The following is a 14,233-nucleotide window of genomic DNA, read 5'->3' on the forward strand; positions in this document are numbered from 1 at the left end:
AAGATTAGATTAGATTTAAGACAGAATTTAAAACTATTTTGTATTTAAATCAAAATAATACTTGCTATGACTTGTTTTAGTGACTTTGCAGTTCAGCATTACTATATTAAATTGACATCTGCCAAACTATTTTGGAAATGTTTGCGAGTAGTAGTAGTAGTGCATTGACGTCTGCTGAATTGCCCGATGAGCCTCAGTCTACAGACTAGACTAGAGACTGACAGTCACTAACTTCATGACCTCTCCAAGGTCTGTAGCCAGGCCATGTTGGTTTTAACCCCTGTCAAGTTCCTCTGTGATTTCACAATGTCAAGTCACTTAATTTTATTCATATAGCCTCACATCACAAATTTGCCTCACAGGGCTTTACAATCTGTACTCTATCTTTAGACTCTCAGTAACCCTTGACAGCAGGGCCGGCCTGTTGTCTAGTAGCTAGGAGCTAGGGCTATTCCTCTATTCCAACATGCAAGTTTTCTGCTTTTCTTACTGCATATAATTTTAATGAAATTAGCTCAAAGCCCAACTATTGCTTGCCAGCTCTCATTTAGTTCAATTTGACACGCACAATTTAAAATCAAAACCCATTCATTCACAATATCTTTAAAATCTTGGTGATACATTAGTCTTTAATAACCATGGTGAAGGTTAACCGGCAACCAGTGTGCAATATAAACGTAGCAAAGATACTTGTGTCATGAATGTGTTATTAAGAAGAAAAAAAAAAAAAAAAAAAAAACATCTTGGCATCTCAAATTAGAAGACCATAAATCACACTGAGGGAGGGGGAGGCATGTTGAGCCTGTGGGAAGGTTGAGCCTCTCTCTGCGTCTTTGAAAGAGGAAAACAAAATTATTAATTTAATAACAAATATAGGTGTTGTTAATCAAATTAATGAGCCAGAGTGAAAAGCCCAGCCTGTGATTAACAAGTGAGAACTAGCTTAGTGCTACTTACATGCTTGCAAAGTGTCATCTTGGCAAATAATGTAACAGGTGCACATGTTTTTAATGGGAGCTCCCGTTCCTCATTCATAAAGCAACTGCTGTTAGTTAAAAAGAAAGGGCTCGGCTGGCTCTGATAACATGCAGTTTAACTACTCATGATGTTGCTGCCATGAGTTCTACATTTGATTAAGTTTAGGGCTTTTCGCTCATATAAACCGAGCAACCAATTAACATTATTTACAGTATCCTTTGATATTATTTAATATTGCTGACTATTAGAGAGATTATCAGTACCAACACCAAAACAATATCACTTTTCAATAAGATATTTCAGTTTCCTGAATTGAACGAAAGCCATATTTTTGAACTGCTGTGGTTGCTGTGTGGTACTATAGTTCAAAGACCTGCATACTTGATGGCAAATACATTATTGTTGGTACCAAAATGTGCACACTGGATGCAGTGAGTTTGCTGGACTCCAAATGCTGCTATATATTTGTGCTTTAGGCTGCATTCAGACAGAAAATTGTAAGCCTGTCATTCAATTGACTGAGGCCACTTCATTTGACTGTTGAAACAGGGGGGGTGGGGGTGGGGTGCCACTGCAGAGGGCTCTGGAAAAATAAGGCGGGGTCGTCCAAAAAAAAAAAAAAAAGAAAAAAAAGGAAAAAAGGTTCACGCTTCCTCAACTTTTGCCAGAACGTAACACGACGTCATCCGGCAAGATCGCCATGACAAAAGATAAAGAATGGATGCGGCTGTTATAACTTTTCCAGAGCCGAAGAATCTTTCCTCTTAATACAATTAAATGCTGTGCAGTGATTTGAAATCGGATAAGCCTTGGAACCTGTGGAGCTATTACTCAAACTGGAATCCCTGGATTATTTTCATGTTATTTTCATAACACTCATTATTATTTCATGTCTCATAAGTGCTTAATGCAACCCCCACCGACACAGCTCCATTTGATACATTACATTCATTGTATAGCGCCGAATCACAACATACATTATCTCGATATATACCCATATATGACCTAAACCTTATAGGGTAAGGTCATATATGCCGAATTATGTTACTGTTTTAATTAACATTCTAATATATCTAAGGTAAACTGTATTGCAAAAGAAAGGAGATACCAGAGACATAATTATGGATTAGAAATGCTAATTTGAGATAATGGCTGCACAAAGGGTTGATTTGACTGCAGGCAGGTCAGCTTACCTCTGACACGGCTGGTGACACGTACTCCTCGAGACGCTGGGCTGTGCCATTATCTGCAGCTATTTCAATCATACATGACCCCCCTTGTTTGCCAACAGGCAGATTGTATCTGTTGAGAGAGAACAGAGAGGGGGCCGGGGTTAGTTAGAAAGGGTGCTCTCCACAATCTGATATCTGAAACACAATAAATCCAGCAAAGCATGAAAACTATTCTGATGTTGAGACGGACAGACAGAGCAGTCACAGTAATGGAGCTGCTAATGTGGCCACTGAGACTATACTATAAACTGCCTATCTATGACCACGTATACATTACACACTGTTTTTATGAGAAACTTTATGCACTGGTAGATTCGGCTGGAGGCAATGGTGCGTTTGAATACAAAGCTCCAGCTCAAACCCAAGAGAGACAACAGAAATAGGGAATGGCTTCCACAGCTGGATTTAAATAATCAGACCAGAAATAGGTTTCTGCTCAGTGCTGCGGTGATATACTTTAAGTTGTTGCGTTTCTCAGCAGATATGTTATGCACATAATAATGTCTGTAAATTCACTAAAATAAAGATAAGCACAGACTGAGATAACCGGTCAGAACCTGTTATAGTGTATTATATGCATTACTATTTCATATAATGCTAATAATGACAATAATAATGATGATGATAATATTATATTATATTATAATATAACAAATCAACCTAAAAAAAAAACCATGATGATGGGTTTAAGTGCTAATTATGTCATTCAGGATTAATTAATGATAGAAACGAGGGCACAAACTAGATATACATTATAAACCTAATGAGAAGGAAGACAATTTTATCATTTGACCCTCTGTGTCTCTCAGGGGAAATATACAATTGTAGTAGTCATTAATGTTGCAGCCATAATGTTAAGTAGCTGGTCTACTTGTGTCATCTTCCAGCTTTGGCAAAGTCAAGCGATTCCCTCTCTCCAATTCATCACCGGCTTTATACAGGCGATATTCAATAGCGGCTTCTTTACGGGGCTGAACATTATGCAAAAGGTTGTACGCTCTGCACCACACACGTAAACATGGCTCTGTTAGGGAGTAATCTACATAATGCCCTTTTGTCCCATAGGTTTATTCATTGTTTGCCTGTAAACATGTAACACAAGTAATCACGTTGCTTATCTGCAAATCAGATTCTGCAAAATAATAAAAAAAAAAATCATCAGTCTGTTCTTTGTGGTCGTGCCTCTGTTGTTGAGGAATAAAACCCCTCCAATGTCTGTTTTAATGGCCAGATGGAAACAATCAGGCCAATTGGCCTCCTGCTAATTTGAAACAGCCTTCCAGGACGTCTCCCTGAGGCAATCACATGCATAAAACTTCAGGTAAGACTAATTACAGGTATGGAAATCACGCTAACCTTTTTGTATACACGCACACACACGCGCTGATGAATTAAGGCACATTTAAGGCTGCGAACGACAAATGCAGCCTAATGTCCAGAGAAGACATCCATCTCCATCCTTGGGGTGCCCGCCGTGTTTCAGAGGTCATTCTCCCGACATTAGCATAACAGTACGTGATCAGTGAGTGATTTCAGAAAACTACATCGCCCCACTGTTTATTTACAAGAACACAAGAATATAAACAGGATCCTAATGAAAAGACTAAAATGATTAAATGTGAAGATCTATGTCTTTGTGTAACAAAAACGAACATTAGCGAGGCACAAAACATCACAAATATCGCAGCACAACTCTGTTGCCGAAGGCATTTGAGGCATAGTTTGGCGCTTAGCAGAGTAGCTTTTTATTTGGCCTGCTAATGCTGCAAAGACTGGCCCTGCGAGACATAGAGAGCATGCTCACTAGGCAAACAGGATGATGTTACTTGATGAACTCTCGTGAGCACATTGAATGCTCCACCAGGCTAATTTACATTGGTCTAGCTCTAAGGCAAAGATGACTATTTATAAAGATGACTACTGTATGTCTACTTTACTTGGTCTAGGAGTTAGATGGCTGGGAATATGCCCCACAGCCCCATATCACCATCATCACTACCACACATACAGACATATAAACACAGAACCACAATGGATTCTATTACACAAACAAACATATAAGTGAATCAGAAGGAAAAAGAAGCTGGGGTTTGTCTAACGCAGAGATAAAGCACAATGCAATTTCTTCCTGGGCTCCCTGTGCTCCACTCACTGCCGGGTCTCACAGGACTAACAATAGCGAATTCCCACTTTGAGGTAAACAAACAAAAACATATGAATATTTCATTTTCTCCAAACACACAAAAAACCACAATATGGCTGTGATCATTTTTACTTACTCACTCATCATTTATGCATTTCTTCATCTGGCTAATGCTCTAATCATAAGTGATTTGTCATCTCTAACATCCTCATTTAGACTGTGTCTGGTGTGTGACTAATTCACTGCAACTGCATTAGTGCAACTTTCCCGAGGATCGCCACTGAAATATTACCTGCAATGTTAAGGGACCTTGGCAAATATTTTCAGCACAGCACCTTTACACAAAGGTATTTGTTAAACCTGATGGTGGGTGTTTGTCTTTACAATCCTATTTGAACGTGCCTCCTTCACAGTTCCCTGCAGGAAATTAATAATGAGGGAGGATCATCATTAAAATATTTCTATTGCATAAATCATCTGAAAGTATTGGCAACAGATGGCAGTAAAACATCACGCACTGCGCTGGTGCCCTTGCAACAGTTCTCAGTGGCTGATAGGCAAGATGTCACTTTTTTTTATGGCTTATTATTCTAATCATAATTCAGATTTGTACAAAAAGCAAATGATAATGTGGAACATGGTAGTGGTGAGTTTATGATTTGTGACTCATTTAGTGATTCAGACTCAAGAGTCTATTAGTAATGCATATAGAGAATATGCTCAGTTGAGTTTCATACCTTTGAGCAAATAGAATGTAAATGGGTCACATATATTACATGTAAAGGAAGGTGAGTGCCACCTGTTACTTAAATATGCTTTTTAGCACAGCAGGCTAATCATCAGATATGAGCGCAGAGAGAGAAAACAAACCCCCATATGCTTAAGAATGATGTAGTATTCTGAAATGTCACATCTTACTACAGCACAACTACTGCACAAGATGTCAGGACGGATCTGTTTGTTGGTTTTTCCTTAAGTGCAACAAGCCCTGTATCACACCATAATCTACACCTACATTGACAGTAATGCCTGCTCTGGCTCTGGTGCAGTGACTTTCTCACACGAAGCACTGCAGCATTTGCTGCATAATTTGTGCTGTGACTGGCAAGCCTCAATTAATTTGGGGAGCCTGTGTTCTATCATTATATCTCCACCAATACAATTAGACAGCACACAGCAAGCCTCTTGGCATTGTGGGGCTTCATGCAAGAAATTCAAAGTGAGCAGGCAGGGCTGCTGGTTGCTTCTTCAATGAATCTTTTATGGCAGTGCTCGTCAATAGATCGCTGAATACAGTGTGATTGATAAACACATGTGGCTGCGGATTTGGCATTGTGACAAGAGGATGTGGATTTAAAAACAAAAGGCTCAATATTAAGAGCTCACTCTTCACCCTGCTGCACATGTGGCATGGCACCTCCCCAAAATAAATGTTGTTTCCCCATTAATCCTCCAGCAATTAAAACCCAGTGGGAAAGTGCTCAGGATGGGTTCTGTCCACTGTTAGCGTAGTTTCAGAAAAAGTAATCAATCACCGTTTACTAATTACTTTTCCAAATTGCACAGGGATTACTTTGCCCATTGCTTAGATAAACATTAATTACAGCCTCGATTATTTTACTTTTAAGTTACCTGTATCTTTTTAATACGTGTGTGTACCATAATGCTCAGCAGATATACGGGCATAAACAACTGTCTTAGTTCTTTATTAGCAAGCGCGTTGAGGAGCGAGATGATAGAGGTGAACGGGCGGAACCTGGACAGAAGTTGAATTCAGAACGTTGAGCCTCTGATGTTTTTGTGACGTTAATTCAAAGAACTCCTCAGACATTCTGAATTGTGGTATTATTTTGAAGTTCTTTTCTTCTCACAGCACTCGTCTGTTTTCTTCCTCTTACAGCAGCTGTTGCTAGGCAACATTTCACACCCGCATGTGTATTTTTACATCAAAACAATATTCAACGGTCAGAGAATAGACTCAAATATAGGTTTTATAAGGATCGTGAAATAACTGTACGAGCATGTTCACCAGCTCAATAACTGATCACTTAACTCTACTTTTATCATATTAGTGTGAAAAACAACAGCGACAGCAACATATTACTTATTAATGCATTGCTCACACTACTAGTGGTTTCAGTTTTTCAGATGTGTTGTCCTGTGCTGTGAGCAGCTTTTAAAGCAGGAACACATTGCTTCAGGAGATTTGGGTGAGATTTGAGGGAGGGGAGGCTGGGTGACTCAAAAATTCGTAGCCTATGTGAAATCACAGGCTACAAATGTATAAGAAGACAGATTCAGCCGGCGAGGCATTGGCAGGACTGAAAGAATATCTGTGTTGGTTTTACTGGAAATACTTTTGGAATACTGAATTTCTATTTAAGCTCACTGTAATAACATAATAAGGTCACATACAAAAACACATGAAGACTTCTGAGTAAATAACAGAGTTCAGAAGGGCAACACACTTTAAATTTTCAACAGAAAGCCAGTGTTATGAACTTGGTGGTAGCTGAAAGACATGGGCGTTTACCAGATAGCAAGGGTCGAACGAAAGTCATTATTGGAGATGCATTATAGGGATTGCAGGACCCAGTGTTTTTGGAACTTGCTCTATATGGAATAAAAGGTGGAATATGGAATAAAGTTTCATCAGTCATCCATTAGTCATAGATTTGGTTGACTGTTCCCTGATTCACCCTGTCTACATGTTCATGTGTCCTTAAGCAAGACAATGAACCACAAATTGCCCAAAGTACCTTTACAAACAGTAAACAGTGGTGGTGAACGTGTGTTTGAGCGAGAGTATTTTTGAATCACGTTATCAGACATAAGTCAAGCTAGAAGAAAATCAAGTCAGAATTACAAAGAGACATCCAACAATACGCTATCCGATCACCAAACAAGCATGCAAGCGAGCTATTCTGGGTGTTTTACCTTCTTTGATCGAGCGTTACATTGACATTTTCACGGCATCCAACAAAGAAGTTGGGGAAAATTGTGAGAAAATTGCAGCTGTGATGGCCAAATATTCATGCATGGCTCCCGGTGAAACGGAATATTTAGTGCATTTCAAACAGATAATAATGTGACAGTCCATAAAAACATCAACACTAACATCAAAACTCTAGCTAGACACAAAATCTTCTGTCATGAAAAAGAATATTCCCAGTAAGTCAGAACCATATTTGAGGTTTGCGACACTACTCCCATTCATTTGACTGGGGGGGGGGGGGGCAGCCACAAAAGTGGCATAAATTTGAATAATCGTATCTGCCAGGGACTCTGAGTTCACTTGTGACAAGGGAAGAAATGTGATGCTGCAGAATGCTACGTGTCATACTTGTTGATCTTTGACTGTGTGTGAATGAAAATTACTCCAACACTGAATGCTAAGCACAACGGGATTCAGCCAATAATGTACACAGCCTCAGAAATGACCTGGGGTGCATTTGGAGTCTGACGGTCTCAAACTTTAATCGTCGCAGTATTGCCCTGAACATCCCCAAAGGGAAACTTCCCAACATCAAAACCCAAGCCAACAACAAACATGTCCTATTCAAATGAAAAATGACACAGCTTTTCCCCTGCACACTCCCCTTTGTGAAATTATACGGCAGTGCAAGGCTTTCCACTACTGGCCTTTTGTCTTGCCAACTTTACAGTGTACTTTATACTGGAGTGCTACAAATGCTTTGTAGAATCAATTGTAAAAAAAAAAAAAAAAAAAATTAAATTAAATATTTGCAGAAGCAGAAAACACACTTTAAAGTTTCTGTGTTATGGTAATGTTACAATATGTGTGCCTCCTATCTACTGTCAATTTTGTCTATTATGCATTCTTTCAATAGAAAACACTCATGTACCATAACACCATTACACAGTCTGCCTGAATATAAACAAGCTGTATTATTCCTCAAACCACACATGCTGTTTCTACACAGACTGCGGTTTATAAAGTGAAAGTAAATCAAATGCAAGCTGCTCTATGCTCGTCTTTAAAGAGAGGTCTACACAGTATGTTTCCTGTGCATGGCAAGCCTGTCTGGATTGTTCTGATGGTTGTAGTGCAGTTGTTGCTCTACAAAAGCCGCTCTACAAAAGGCGAACGTGATTCATTCAATTATGTTTACTGTCAAAACAGGCTGCTAAATTGTTGACTGAATATTCACAATGTTTTTCTCATTCCTTTGTTGGGGAAGATTAGCAAGATGAAATGGTGTTGGACTGTTGAGCAGCGGTCCTCCGTGGCGTCGAGAGAATTGCAAATATGGGCGGGTCAAGGAAACTAAAAACTCGTTGACTGGCTTTAATGTTAATTTATTGAGATCTATTAAGGAAATTTTGTACAGACTGTGGGGAAAACAATGTGGAGCGAAAACATTTGAGGAGCAGCAACAGCTGTGTGACCACCCACTGGAGGGCTTTTAATGTCAATGAAATAAACCATCCACATTGTTTAATGTGTTGTTTGGTTCTCATCCTCATCACTACTCGGCGCAGCAATTATGTCATTATCAAAACTACAGCGCATAAAAGCCCCAGCATGGATAAGCATCAAGAAAGTGAAGAGCCATATTTTCTCACGGTACGGCAGTGTGAGTTGAAAAGAGGCTGCATAACATCTCTTTGCGTCGACAATGCTGCATCAGTGGAAAAATAGCAGCCGGCTAGGTGTATTACATGAGCAGTCAAAGCGGTGATTGTATTAGTGTGAAAGCAAAAGGTAAATGTTTTCTTTCCCTGACGTGCGTGTGTGTGTGTGTGTGTGTGTGTGTATACAACAGTGCTTGACTGTTAATGACAATGACTGTAAGATTGGTGGGTTGAAAATGAGATAGAGTGCTGGAAGAGAAAAAAAAGATGAGAAAAAAAAAAGAGGGAGAGGAGTGTGTGTTACAGTGACTTCAAGCAATTTGGATTTTCCCTATTTGGTCAATGGAGCTGGGATTATTTACGGCCAAATACAACCACTACCCTGCGAATGCATAGATGCTGACGGCAGCAAGTTGCCGCAGCTGTATTCACCGCTGCCAACTATCATCCAAGGAAAGTAGGTATTCACTGCTCAAACATGACTAGATGATGTCATGCGCTCATTTGCATATGAATGAAATTGCTGAAGCGATCAGGAATAAATAGAAGCAGAGCTCAGCAGCAGCGCCTCTCTCATTTCTCCCACTGGCTCACTCTGCCCCACTGTGCCTGAGTTGTAAGCCTTGTGTGTGCACTTCAGAGACTAAAGATCAGCTGCGCATGGGGAAGCATTGTGATCAGACCTATTTGAATGAGACAAGCAACTAGTGCAAATGCAAATGTGTGTGGATCAGGTTCAACATTTGGTACCGATTCGTTTTCTAAATACTTAGGAGTCGACTTTTTTCCCCTGATAATTCAAAAGAGGAGCTGCGTTTGTTTAATTGTGGCTTTTAAGGAACAATTTGATCCAGGGAGGAGCCTTACGAATTAAATTGCTAAATCTAATGACAAGCATGGAAAGTTGGCAGAAGTAATTGCTTTTGATTATTACATTGTTATCTAACTAAGCTAGCACCAACTGATCGCAGCTTTGTCACTGCTCTGCTCTGCAGGCTCAAGAGAAATGCTTTTACTTACTGTGTTGTATTATGTTATGCTGGATTTTGTATCATGGCGTACTGTACATTCAGTGCAATGCATCCAATTATTATACATTTTGTAATTGTTTTAACAGGGTTAAATCAAAGCTTTTTAATGGTAACTAGGATTTAAAATGGTAAATGAATATAGTTGTACTACTAAATGTAATTTAAAGTTATGTACATGTTTAAATGAATTGTGCAAGTTTGCATTTGACTCTTAAAATTCAACTTTAATAACCCGGGCATGCAGTGTCATGGTTACAATGATTGGGGTCGTTGAGCAAAGTTTGCTCTACAGAGGCATGTATTCAAGAACTTTTATTTGAAGTAAACACTTATCTCACTATGTGCAGTGCAACTTTTACTAGATCAGAACAATTTCTGAGTAGGTAAGGAAAACTACAGGGCCATTGTGGAGGTGGAAGTTCTGCTGCCTGCTGTGTTAAGTCGAGATTAGACAGCCTCAGCCACTTACAGGAAAACGCTCTACAGCCATTTGCTGAAATGGCCAATTTTATCGGCAGACTGAACATCAAAGGTTAATGATGTTAAATCTCTATGTGAACTAATGTGATCTAAAAGATGCCATTGATGCTAACAGATATTTCTGTATGTTTTTTGCATGGTCACATTCTGACAGTGTGTAAGCTACAGCAAGCTGTGCAGTACACGCTATAGTTGTTATTTAGATTATATCCATGTAATGGGGAAAACAGAAGGTAAGTTTATCGATTTATTGCAGCATGATGAACATTTCATCAGACAAATTGAATATGTGATCGTAGTGTCTGTTTTCTGAAGGAGACAGCTTCCTCGTCACGCCAAAAACCAAGGCTGCCGCTGCGCTGGACAGTTTTCTTTGTTTATGTGACTTTGACATTTTGACACATGTCAGGCACTGCACAGTTGTTGAGGTGCGCAGAGATCCATCCAGGGCATTAAAGTTGGGATTTGTCTGATGGAGTGAGCTTTCATTGCAATTCTGTATTACTGTGGAATCAATTCTCTGATCAGCGCTGATGTGGACAGCTACTGGACAGGGAGCTGTCACAGGGTTTATCAAAGAGACCCTGACATGCGACCTTGTGTAAAAATCCCATTGAACATAATAAAAGAAAGGAGCGCTGCTCACTGCATGGGGCTTGGAGCATTTAAATAAGTCAATTTTCACATTTCTATTTCATTAATGACTATGTTTTTATATTAAATCCCCTTTTGTTTCGCTTTATTTTGGAAAACAAAGTGAAGAAAAGTGAAATTTTGTCATTTTACTGCTGCTACTGTGTTGATATTCAGCTGGTGATGCAGATGTATTTGTGTTCTTTCTTTGAACATCATCACTTTCATGTTTTACAATAATTAGTTTTATGGGCTTTTGTGATAGTGGATTGTCATGGTGGAGAGATCACCTGGCCATTTTAGTGTTGATAGCATCTCCCTTTGGTGGCTTAATTATGGTGCCAAATGCTGTGTTGGAGCTTGGTGCTTCTGCATGTCCTACATTCATGAAACCAAAGCTATTACCTCTGGTTTTTTTTTGTTTTTAAAAAAAAAAATCATAATACACATTAGAAAAGCTGTTATTTGTAAGCCGGAGTTAATGAATTTGGCATTAGAATATTAGGGAATTCAGAGGAAATAAGGAGATCTTACCGGATTGTGATTGGCATCCATCTGTTGTTGTTGATGTTCTGCTCTGCTGCTGCATTCAAAACATGGCCGCCACCGCACCCAAGTTTAGCAACAGGAGCTCCATCTTGAAGGAACACGTGAAGGAACCGATCCCCAAAGTTCTGCTCCTGAGCTGTATTTGTAGGAAAGTGTAGTTAGTAAACAGTCTCTTTCTCTGTATTACCACATTCAATACATTATGTCAGCTACAATATTTATAACATTACGCCCGGCTTAACTCTCAGGATACTCAGAGGACTCAGAGGAAGCTAGAAATACCCAGCCAGTAGAACCTGATAAATGTCAGTGTGTTGACCACAAGGCCATTCTAGCTGTGATCAATAACCACATGACAATCCATGGGAGGGTTCCTGTCTGCCAACAAATGCCATGGGTATGCCTCTGTTTAGACACGGGTTTAGCAAGCGCCTAGTTCACATTGCTGTGTGCTCCACATAACATGCCAATAAACACAAAGGACACAAGCAGTGAAATGTTTCCTCCCTCTCAGAATAATTCATAACACTGAAATGCCCCAGATGTCATACACTCTAAATTGTCTACGGCTTAAAGGACCGGTACTGTCTGCATGCAACAGTACTCTGCTTCCCTCTTAAAGCTTTCAGCTTGGATGGACCAAATGGCAAACAAGTCAATCAGTCTTAGCCAAGTGAAAAAGTAACAGGAGAGCAGATAAAGACAATATCCAAAGGTCTGGAAGAGCACCTTTGAAACAGTCTAGAGAATCTCTGTCAGTTCTCACTGAGGGTCAGAGCAACTTTCCACTGGATACTTCAACCTGCGACCTTGTAGGAAACAGTCAGATCCTGTAGCTTAGTAAAAGGAGAGGTTTTCATCAGCTTATATGTCTACCAGCATGGGTCACTCTAGGTCTCCAGGGGCTCTTTGTGATGTTGCAGGTCCAATCGTGAAACCATGACGCTCAGCCACTGCTGTGCATCCAAGGAGGTACGTGATTTTTTATCTTTTATTTTTTTGTGTGTGTGAAAACATTAGCAGGACAGTCACAAGACAAGATAAATGGTGGCAAAGCCTTGGCTTTATTCCCACCTTCACCACATGGAGTATGACCTCAGCCTCATGATTAAGACCAGAAACTGTTTCTGTTCTGAAACAGGACGCCATTATTACACGGGCCACTTCCCAGACTCCAGTACATTATATCACAATGGGAGTCTATGCCAGGCTAGCACAGAGTCTCTTGCAACTGAGACTTTGCAGTGGGGGAGCGAGAGACAGCGGCAGAATTAATCCTCCCACAGAAGCTACTAGGGCCTTCATGAGGGAGGTGCAGTGAGAGTGCACGCACCAGTCCCACACTGCTGTCTAAGAAAACACGAGCAGAGGGCAGACAGCACAAGAATGCAGCTCTTTGAGGGAGACAGAGATAGAGAGAGAGAGAGCCTGCCACTCTTGTGCCACTGTCAGGGAAGACATGGTTGCAGGGGAGAGGACAGCACAGGAATGGTGGCCCGCTGGAGAGACCTAAAATGTTTCAGCGTTTCCAACAAGGCACATTTCAACCGAATTAGAGGGAAAGGGAGAGGGGGGAGGGAGAGAGAGAAGGGACCACAAATCCACAGGGAGCTACTGAGAAGGAGCAACACAAACAGGGTTGACCCCCTGGATTTCACCGTCGCAATGATAATTCAGCCGGGGCTGTCAGAAACTGGGCCGGTGTAGCTCACTGGGCTCGGACCCGGACAGAGGTGTGTGGGGGCTGCAAGGACGGTTTCGCGTCGAACATTCGAAAGGCTTGGCTTTGCGTGCCATCTCTCGTGAAGTACAGGCATGGGTGACACCAGAGGAAAACGGTGCAAAAGCTGAGCTTGTTGTTTCAAGGCTGCATGGCAACTGATATGAAAGCTCTGAACAATTCCTCTGGGGGTAAGAGGGGCATCCAGAAAATCCCCATCTCTTTGTCGGAGGGAGGCTACGCTTAGCTTAATATGCTGCACTCTGATAATGCATTTTCTAAGCTGACTTGGAGGGCTTCCCTATCATAAGACTCGACAGGGGTGCACTTAACAGTGCCATGTTACCAACCACTGTTGCCGAATTGACCACAGGAGGAGTATCTTGCTCAGATAATCCACCGTTTCATCATCCTTTTTCTGCAGAAGGGTAAAACTCTTACCCCCCCCGACAAATAGCAGCAGTAGGGCCACAGCGTTATTTGGTGGAAGTAAAATTGGATGAAAATATATAGATGTATTTTGAATGTTATTTTCCTGCAGCAAAGGTAAAGTGACAAAGTTTCCCTTTTATATGTCTATAAAGGTTGACTTTGTATGTGAAGTTCTCCAGGGATCAATTCTTGGTCACCAGCCAGCGGGCCACACCGTCCAGAGACACAACGTTTGTTATGATAGTTTTCCTCTCAGTACTTATTTGTACACTTTCCCGTCCCTTGGAGACATAAAAATGGATTTCCAACATGTTCCTGCAACTGAACAGCTTCACAAATTGGTGTTAATGGTGCAAAGCCTCAGCAGCAGGACACAAATCCTGCAACATTACCAAAACAGCTTTATTATGAGAATATATCCAATGGAAGAGGCGTCTTG

General features: G+C 40.6%; 1 protein-coding gene across 1 annotated transcript in view; it reads right to left on the reverse strand.

Moving 5' to 3' along the window:
- Nucleotides 1–14,233, reverse strand: part of eys (EGF-like photoreceptor maintenance factor) — a 145,484-nt gene that overhangs the window by 26,849 nt on the left and 104,402 nt on the right. The window contains exons 40-41 of the mRNA XM_087175489.1: nt 11,628–11,778; nt 2,172–2,280 (exon numbers count right to left, since the gene is read on the reverse strand). Coding sequence (XP_087031615.1) covers nt 2,172–2,280; nt 11,628–11,778 — 260 coding nt within the window. The remainder of the gene's footprint in view (nt 1–2,171; nt 2,281–11,627; nt 11,779–14,233) is intronic.

The sequence above is a fragment of the Seriola lalandi genome, unplaced genomic scaffold (genome assembly GCF_002814215.2).
Source record: "Seriola lalandi dorsalis isolate HSWRI2012SDOR001 ecotype SW California unplaced genomic scaffold, Sedor1 jcf7180002054470, whole genome shotgun sequence".
Taxonomy (NCBI): Eukaryota; Metazoa; Chordata; class Actinopteri; order Carangiformes; family Carangidae; genus Seriola; species Seriola lalandi.